Here is a 10,320-nt window from a genome sequence, read left to right as displayed (position 1 = left end):
CCCCCCCCTCTGCCCAAAAGTTAGGGGGGCACAGTTACGTTTAAGTATAGACGTATTAAACCTTAAAAGAACCGCAATGAACTAGCTTAGATTGAAATACAGAGCTTTTTATTAATTTAATTAGCACCTTGATCTCAAAACAGCTGTTTTTCGCCAGAGTTTTAGTCTTGTGCTACCTGAACTGGCTCTGAAACCATGTGTCCGAAACTTATTAATTAACTGCCATGAACGTTAATTTAAGAGTTGAAATTATAACTTGTAACTTTTACTTCAGTTCATGGCAAATAAACTGGTTATTCGACTTGTCCAACTTTTCCCTACTGTACGGTTTGTATCGGATATATTTCAAAATCGATAACTTTAACCTTTAATTTGACATGTGTTTTGTTACGTTGTGTAACTAACATTCGTTCGTGTTGTGATAAGTTACGAAGCCCTGTTTCCTTATTGCACATCATCAAGTGATTGACAAGCGCCAGTACGCAGTTGTTAATTCATTTCCTGTGTGTCCATGCAGATAAATCTGGTGCTCTATCCGATGTACATGGGTACCACCATTCTAGATATTATCATGGCTGAAAATACTGAAGCAACGCGGCTACCAATCCGAGCTGTCATCGGAAGTTACTCGGGATTCGTCTCCTTCGGAATCTTCGTTAAAAGAAGGCACATAGCTCAGGAGGCCCTTAAGCGAGCTGCTGAAGTTGCCGACACGGTGGAGAGGGAGGCTGCATCCTCCAACCAGGTACAGTGCCACCTCCGTAATAAAGCATTCCGGTAAAGCTGAAATGCAGAAGAATGCAGGGATCAAGGAAACGGAAGTTCTATGTTTAAGTTTATAGTTATATCCGTTTTCTTCTTTCTCGCATTCTTCTGCATTTTGGCTTTACCGGAATGCTTTACTGCAACGCCTTTCAATCCGTTTTTTTTTCCTTTTTTTGTTCCCCGGGAAGTGATACACGCTACAGTTTGGGAGCTGGTCCAGATATGATGCTTCTGACGTGTATCCTTGTGATCACCGATAAACCAAGTCTCGCACTGCTAAGATCTATACAAGTGTGCAACCGAAAGTTGAATACTTGCGAGTATCCAACTCATCAGGGCAGCGTCCGTAACGTTTATGTGTATTACACCGATAATACTGCCAGTATTACAAGGGGGCAGACCTGTGGAACATATGAGTTTGGCAGATTATTAACAATAGTACTACCGGGATTTTCGTATACCTATATCTACCGGAAGAGGGTCATTTTGACCCCGGGGGCATCGAGGCCCACTCACCCAGGAGCGATTTCCCCAACGTAACTTTGGCCCGTTGTAATATACCCACAAGTATTGCATCCCCTCTTAATTTACCCCATGTGTATGATTGACCCAAAGAGCTCTTCACCCAGATTTATTGTTTATTGAACAAAGCAACATTTCTCACAAGGCTCCAAGCTTCAAAGGGAAACGCAGAAGCATTTTTAGGCGCTTTGTTTGAGGAATGTGTAAACTATTATTCACTAATACTGTAACGTTAAACCGAATGTGAATTGTGTACCGGTAGCACCCCTTGGGTACTATTTCACCGTTTTATCTGTTAAAATACTGCGGTTTGGGGTACACAACTTCTTTTTTCGATTTATAAGACACTTGATGAAATTTTTTGATCCACGGTTGTCCCTCTGTGGGGGTAGGCAAAAAGTAAAACACAAATGTCATTTTTCAGAAGTTTTACAGCTTTCTTTTATTTCGCAATTTTCGTTTTGTTGCGGGTAAATTGCATAGGATTACAATGAAATACCTATATGTACGCCAGATCACGTCTCGCGTAACAGGCTTCGGGATATCCCACGAAACACTGTTACACTGCGACGCGCCTGGCACACATAAAGCTAGGCCTGCGGCGCTAACACCCGAGACGAGTTAATAGGGTATTGGTCCACAGCGCGGAGCGGAAGAAGAACAAAAACGAAGGTGCCGCCACCGTGCCGACACCTCGCGAGGAACGCAGCCCCGCACTTCTTGAGTGTTGGCACTGTGGAGGAAATTGACATTTTTCAATGCAGTGCAAGACCAAGATATTTTGCATTGGATGTGGCATGAAAAACACAAGTGCTGAACGTAGTGAACACTGTACGAAAACAATGGCTTCTGGGAAGTCGTTTGCAAAGACATCGGAAAAACGGGACCGAGATGGGAATCAGGGGCAGACCCCATCTCAACCCAGCGGGCCCACTTAAATTCTAAAACCGGAAAGGGCAAAAGGCACTAGATTCCAAGGTGAAAAGCCCTTAAGCTCCTTAATTTCCAAAAAGCAGGAAGACAGCGGCCCACCCTATTGACTCTCGACATCCACTTTGGCTCTGATAGACGAGGATATCTTGAAGTAAACATCCTGGGCATCAAGAATGAAGGGCTCCTGGGCTCAGGTTCTTTTCAAACATTGGTTGGGGAGAGAGGTATGTCAATTTAACAAGATGCTGGATGGAAATGAAACCTTCAGAATATGGAACTATCCGTGTTGCCAACAAGGCTTTAACATCTATTGAAGGAGAATTTCTTGTGCCTTTTGATATCGAGGGAGTCGTCAGAGTGATGTCAGTTCTGTATGTGCCTAGCCTGAGCGTTGAGTTAAGCTGTTGAAATTTTGCCTCAACCACCCGACATCAAAGAAGATGTCTTCAATTCTTAACCAATTAAGCAGCTTGACAAGCTACTGCAACAATTCAAGCTTATCCTAAACTGGAAGATTGTGCCGAGTGCACGGAGTGCAACATCACATCAATACTGGAGATGCAAAGCGTTTTCGTTTCACCTACTACAATGTTAATCCCCGAGTATTGACGGATGTTAACACTGAACTTGACAGAAGATTGCGAGAAGACATTGTTGAACGTGCTGATTCTCCTTGGCAGTCACCCCTCCTTATCATACCGAAGAAAGACAAGGGCTTCCGGTGGGCTGTTGATTTTAGGAAACTGAATTCCGTCATTGAAACTTCTGATTCTGCTTATCCTCTGCCAAGAATCAATCCAATGCTTGCCGGATTACGTGGAGCAGCACTTCTGTCAACAATAGATATTATATCATATGCATAACTCCTAATTGAACTTTCTCCTGAATCAAGACAGAAGACTGCCTTCTATGTTCCTTGGAGAGGCCATTTTCAATTCAATATGCATGCATGTCTGCTGGATTGAAGGACGCTGCAAACCGGTGGCAAAGAACTGTTGAATCAATCCTCCAAGACCTCATCAGTGACAGCCATTGCGTCGTGACTGGGTCGGTCATCTGTAACTTATAAGCAGAATCTTTGAGAAATTGGCCGCAGCTGGTGTGACTGTTGATCTTGGGAAGAGTCACACCTGCAACGCTACACCTGGACTTATGTTCCCTTGTGAAGCTACACCTGGACTTATGTTCCTTTGTGAAGCTACACCTGGACTTATGTTCCTTTGTCAAATCCAACTGGTGGACTTACGTTCCTCTGTGAGATTATGTCTGGACTTATGTTTCTTTGTCAGATCCCCCTGGTGGACTTACGTCCCTTTGTCAGATCCACAAGGGGGTATCAAAACACATAAGTCACACTAAAATCTGTTCTAATTGAGATAGAGCTGCACATGTTTCGCAGAGAGGTAATGTGTCCTTGAACAAAACATTCTGTAAAGGAAAAAGTAATCTAGCTTTAAAACTGTAGCAGCCAGGCTAGAATTAGACACACTTTTAGCCCTCCTGAAAAATTAGCTCAAGTGGACTTAAACCCCTTTGTCAAATCATCAGTGAATTTCTCACAGAAGTAGAAAATGTATGGAAGCGCCTGGTGCCTTAAGTCGCACCTCTGTTGATACAGCCTTCGATTGATATTGCAACTTTTAAGGATGACTGGTACCTGAATGTGATGCAGAAAGTCCAAAAGTCTCCTGATCGGTATGAGAAATTTTCTGTACCATCCGGATGTTTAATGGAGCAAATCTCTGTGGGAAATCAAGAGCCTTTCAGATCTGTTCAACTTATCGCCAAGGCCCATAGAGAAGAAATCTTACGTCAGAGTCATGACTTGCCGACAAGTGGTCATCGAGGGTTCTTCAGAACATTTGAAAGATTGACAAGATCCGCATATTGGCCTGAAATGAAAGAAGATATTAATGCCTTGCATCACAGTTGAGCCCCTAGTTAATACTTGTTGTTTTTGGCTATTTTTAGGGGGCATCCTAGTGTAGCGGGCTTAAACTTAGAGTGATTTGCGTAATTAATTTTATAGAACGTATAGTTTCTAAAACAAAACCGAGTATACCGTTTTGTAGCGCATACTTTTGACTTTATAAAGCGATGTGTATGACGTCGATACGCCTACCCAAAGCTGAGATATCCCATGTTGGAAACGGCACTGCAGCGTTGTCGTCTTGTCATGGTGTCCCGGATTCCGGCCACACGGTCGGGCCGTTGAAGTTCCGATTTTTGTGGGTGCTCCTAACACTTCTAGGCATGGCATGAACTAGGATATCTGGAATGGGTCACCTCCTTCATCCCGAAAAAAATAATCAAAACTATTGAGTTTTTTTAGTTTTTTCATTAACGTTTTCATAACCCTACCTTGCCTGTTATTCTGGCCTGCCATAAGAGGTGGTTTTGAAAACCTCAATATTGGTCGTATTTTTTTCTTGACTGAACACGCAATTTTACGGCCTCTGGAAGAAAATTTTAAGAAGGCTCTATCTCTGCCGGTTTTCCTGATATGAATTGTTTTCACATTGCTGTAAATAAGCAACCTTTTCCCTTCCAATAATGATTCGTAGCTTGGTTGCGGCTCACTATTTTAGCTAAAATTTTGTGTTTTCATGGCGAAATATAAATGAGTGTCAAATTTTAACATGTTTAGGATTCCACATTAGGATAAAATGGGGGAATTAGATGCGTTAACACTAGAACTACCGGAGGGGTCAAAATGACCCCTTTTGATTTTGAATTGCCAAATGAACTATCAAAAAAAATTTCTACCGACCCGCCCCTGTTTGACTCTTTATGGGTCACCAAAATACGCCTTGACACGAAAAATCAGGCATGTGCGTTAAAAACTTTAGGGGATATTATAACATATACCTCGCTCTACCGAAGGGGTCATTTTGACCCCTGTATTAGTTTTCGAGGGCTTTGATGGTTTTAACGAGCGTTTTCCAACTTAAACCTTCCCATTGTTGTTCTGTGTGGTAAGTATTGACTTCCGCTGGGTCGTGTGACAATTTTGAACCTCTATCAGTATCGGTAGGCAACCCGCACATCACAAAATCATGTTTTCCTTACATAATACTTATGAGGCATTCGCAACGGTTCTGTCGGCCTGCAAACGCGTTCCATGGCCGAACAAAGGTTAAAAATAGTTAATAAATGGTCTATTACGACTGTTATTGCATGATATTTGTATTCACTGAAAACAGCGTAATAGCGCATGTTATCACTAGATGATAACGTGGTGCACATTTCAGTTTTTGTAGAATATTTTCTAAACGAGCGTTGAAATTTAATTTCCCATAAAATTTCCGACCAAACGAGCCTACATGTGATAGGGTTTAGAACAAAAGTTCTCTAAGAGCACGTCTTATTCCGTATTATTATTTGAACTCCGAACCCTATCACATGTAGGCTTGCTTAATCGGAAATTTCGCGAGAAACCCGATGGTGCTTTCGAAATCTCAGACCTCGTTTTCAAAATGTTCCTTAAAAACTGAAATGTGCACCGCGTTATCATCTAGTGATAACATGCGTTATTACGCTGTTTTCAGTGTACTATTCTATTCGCAGAACCAAAGTTTCAGAATTATTTACCGTATTTACGGTGTTTACGGTTGTTGGTCAGGCTGAAATTTACACAGGCTATGCTAAAATGTTGAGAATTATTGTATTTGACTGTAATCCTATGCAGTTACCCGAAACAAAACGAAAAATTGCGTAAAAATCTGTAAAACTTCTGAAAAATTACATTTCGTGTTTTGCGGGTTGCCTACCCACCCCACACAGGGATCCCCGTAGGTCCGAAAAAGCATCAAGTGTCAAGAAAATCGAAAATAAGAAGTTGTGTACCCAAAACCGCAGTCTTTTAACAGCTGAAACGGCGGAATAGTACCTAGGGGTCAAAATGACCCCTCCGGTAGATCTAGATATACGAAAATCCCGGTAGTTCTAGTGTTAATAAGGGTTGGCAGACACGCAAGTACGGCATGGAAAATAAAGCACTCAGCTAAGACGTGCGGTGGGCGTCTGGTAATAGGGTTCACCTAGCTTAAACCGGACCCAAAGAAGAACCGTAATGCTTCCTGAACTGTATCCTCCCTGACGTTCATTGGCTCATCGGACTAAGTTCTCGGACCTGTCAGTGAGGTAGTCTAGTCAGAGCCATGGTGGCGGGTCCGCGAACTTCGTCCGCGCGAGCCAATGAGCGTCAAGGAGGAAACAGTTCAGGAAGCATTGCTGTTCTTCTTTGGATCCGGTTTAAGCTGGGTGAAATACCCTATTCACATTAACTCAAATTCACCCATTTTATTATCTTGTTAAATCCTAAATATGTTAAAATTCTACACTCATCTATTTTCTGCCATCAAAACACTCAATTTTAGCTAAGAAAGTGTGCCTCATGCAACCCATGCATGCATGCATGCGCATAGTTTAACCACTCTGACCCACGGACTTACTCCCGCGCAAACCGCAGAGTATAGTCGTCCAACGACAACGGTCGATTTGCCTCTAGCTCTTGCGAACTATAGCTCTTGTGGACTTAAGCTCCTGCGACTAGTTCTTGTGAACTCTAGCTCTTGCGACGTCTAGGTCTTGAGGATCCTAGCTGTTGTGGCTCTAGCTCATCTGAATCCTAGCTCTTGTGAAGGCCGTCGAAAAACGGACGAAATTTTCGCCTAAAGGGTTGTACTTTCACGAGTTACCTCTAAGAAGCCCATAAAATTTTTTTTGAAAAAAATAAATATTTTGCAACCTTTGGTTTTCGATTTCTATTGAGATTAATGGGCTAAAACGAGTAACGTGGTCAAAAAGGAAATAATTTTGTTGGTAGGTTCCTGTTTTAACTAGCTATATGTACGCCACCACGTCTCGCGTAACAGGCTTCGCGATATCCCACGAAACACCGTTACGCTGCGACGCACCTGGCGCACATATAGCTAGGCCTGCTGCAGGTAATGTGACCGGTACATCACTTGCATATTTGAGTAAACTAACTTCCGACGGGGGGCCTGCGGCCCTAGATATTTGCTCCTTTCACATGACAAAAGACTGTAACGGGGCAACACCGTGACTACACCCCACCCTTCTGCTTTGCTTAAGAAAAATACAAAAAAAAACCAGCGCAGTTATTAGATTGCATTATTTGTCAAACAGTCTTAAAACTTGACTTTTTCCCATGTTTAGGGGGGGGGGGACTTCCTCTGACATTTTACGATTGGACGCCTCCTTGTATGTCTTTATAAGCAACGTGGTCATTTTCGCCGTGTTTTCGTCGAAAAATGCGCCCTAGCACCTAAACGGTGCAAGATAGAGTCAAACGGACAAAATTTTCATCAAGAGAGCTCTACTTTGACGAGGAACCCCTTAGAGGACCTTAAAAAAATATTTTTTTTTTCAACTTTTAGGACCAACCTCTACTTCTTTGTTACCCCCTTTCAACCCCTGAGGGCCGGTTGCCAGGATTTGCACAAGGCGTTTCGTTGTCCAGGAGTGACCCCTCAGACACCCTGAAATTTTTAGACCTCTAGCGCATCTCCTTCCTCTGACACGGACGACGGACGGACGATTATTCGGTGCGCTTTGGTTTTTAGAGAACAGCGCAAAAAATCCGAACGAGATCAAGGGTCCGTAACTAATCATATAAGCATCTCATAACGTTTTGATAATCGTTTATGTTATACCTGATAACTGACTAGCTATATGTACGCCATACCACGTCTCGCGTAACAGGCTTCGCGATATCTCACGAAACACTGTTACGCTGCGACGCGCCTGGCGCACATACAGCTAGGCCTGCGGCGCTGACACCCGAGATAGACCGTCCCAAAAAAATGCTGTTTTCAAAAAGTGCTCGGGACACATTGCCGCGGTAAACGGACTGACTAGTAGATACTAAAACGATTTTTTCCCGATTTTTTGAGTTGAATTTAGAGGTCGCGCATGAATTTTTAACGTTTTTTAACATAAAAACTGCGATTTTGCCGCGGAATTACGGAGTTGCAGCCTCCCCTGGACGCTCCCTCATCATTCTGATGGCGCTTACTCTTTCCGTCTATCCCTCTCTTGTCCCCATCACTTTGCGGGGTGTCTTAACAGCCTTTGATCCCTGTAAAATTATACCCCAAGATAAGAAAGTGAAGTCCGAAACGGTGGTTCAGAGCCATACACAGTTGAAAAAAGTTGACAAATTATCATAGTCTCTGTGATAACTAGCTTGTTAAAAAAACACTACCATTCGTTTTCATTGGGATGTGACACAGTTCCTTCTATTTTGACCGTAGTGGTCCATAACAACGACCCCTACTTTTCACAATGTTGTAATACTACAACAAAACCGTTGGAATGTTTGATAGTAGCAAGATATATCGTAACAGAACGAACAAGTTTGTGTTATTACAAACTTATGGTGCTGGTAGACGTATATAATTACTGTTTTGAAATTAAAAATTGTTTCAGAAAATTTTGTGAATGTTGTTGGATTAAAACATGTTTTGTTTTTTATCAGCATTTGTTGCTATCAAACTTGGCATTAAATGTGTTCTAAATTTTCAACAATTTTTTAACAGTGAACCATTATTGCTGCGGGCAGTAACAGTACAGTGAAAATGTACAGTTTAGTTAATTTCCAATCAACCATTTTAACTGACACAGGTTTAAAACCAAAAGTAAAAAAAAATTGCCCTAAAATATGTGAAAATCCCACAAATAGCCGTTTGGTCGATAGAGCGCGTAGCGCCGATCCCGACGGCAAGAATTAAACATTACTCTATTGTTTTGGTGTAATGTACGTTGCTAGTTAAGGCACTCCTCACAGACGCAATTGAAGTAATTATAAATCCCTTTTGGGCTATAAAAATGAATTAGGCATGCGGTTCGGACCCCCGCAAAGTGATAGGGGCGAAAGAGGTATAGAGGGAAACAGTATGCAGAATCAGAACAGTGTCGGACCGTCCAGAGGAAGCTGCAACTCGCCAATTTCCACAAAATCGCAATTTTTGTGTAAAAAAACGTTAAAAATTCATGCGCGACCTCTAAATTCAACTCAAAAAATCGGAAAAAAATCGTTTTAGTATCTACTAGTCAGTCTGCTTACTGCGGCAATGTGTCCCGAGCACTTTTTGAAAACAGCATTTTTTTGGGACGGTCTAACCCGAGACGACTTAACAGAAGTGTATCTACAATTTCTCGATGTTAAGTATTTTTTTTTTACGATTTACTAGACTATTTGGTCATTTTCACCTCATTTTTGTCAAGAAATGCCCCCTAGCACCCAAATGGTAGAAGATAGAGCAAAACGGACGAAATTTTCGACCAGTAGGCTCTACTTTGACGAGTTACCCCTTAGGAATCCATAAAAAAAATATTTGAAAAAAAAAATACATTTTGAGACCTGTAGTTTTCGATTTTTTAAAAAGTCAATTTTTGAGCTAGAATGCTCATCTTCGAACTCGATCTGTCTTTTTATGATACAAAACGACCCTGAAATTCCCAGATCGATATCTCAATTCTTTCTCGAGTTATCGTGCGACAGACAGACAAACAGAATGAAACTTTTCGGGTCAGTGGAGTAATGGGCTTCGCGAAACGCTCAGCCAATAACGCATAGCATGACACTTAACAGTTACAAAAATAACTTTAACTTTTTGAAATAAAAAAATCCGTCAAGTCCACATTATTCAATATGGCTTAAAAGGGCTTCGCGTGCTTGGTGTTGGGCTATGGACAGACAAACGCTAAGACACATATACAGACGTATTTAGATGCTTAAATCATGCAGCTATACTCTGAAGCCGCCTATTGCGAACATACGCGTTGGGCTTTAGCGGGGCGCAACGGCGCGCAAAGCGCAAAGGTAATATTTGTCCTAGCGGCCAACAACGAGACGCAAGCTCATCTTCGGCCTACGATTTCCATTCAAATTTTGTTGATCTTAGAAAAACAGGGAGTATGTAGTGAGCTCGAGTAAGCTACATATTTGTCGTCATACGACACTAATTTTGCTACTTGTTCGGGTGAGAGGGAAGAAGGGTCACTTCATGGCGATAAGCGGAACCCGACACCCGCCCGCACGGCGCTCGAGTAGTCGTAAAAGCCCCCCCCCTC

At 42.2% G+C, this 10,320-nt stretch overlaps 1 protein-coding gene across 1 annotated transcript in view; it reads left to right on the top strand.

Annotated features, from left to right (window-relative positions):
• The window catches only part of LOC127750077 (uncharacterized), a 71,913-nt gene that overhangs the window by 39,892 nt on the left and 21,701 nt on the right, over nucleotides 1-10,320 (top strand). Inside the window, exon 4 of the mRNA XM_052270628.1 lies at nucleotides 518-745. Coding sequence (XP_052126588.1) covers nucleotides 518-745 — 228 coding nt within the window. The remainder of the gene's footprint in view (nucleotides 1-517; nucleotides 746-10,320) is intronic.

This window comes from Frankliniella occidentalis, unplaced genomic scaffold (assembly GCF_000697945.3).
Source record: "Frankliniella occidentalis isolate FOCC.00 unplaced genomic scaffold, Focc_3.1 Scaffold130, whole genome shotgun sequence".
Classification (NCBI taxonomy): domain Eukaryota; kingdom Metazoa; phylum Arthropoda; class Insecta; order Thysanoptera; family Thripidae; genus Frankliniella; species Frankliniella occidentalis.
The sequence above is the reverse complement of the archived record's forward strand: the minus strand, read 5'-3'. Positions and strand labels throughout refer to the sequence as shown.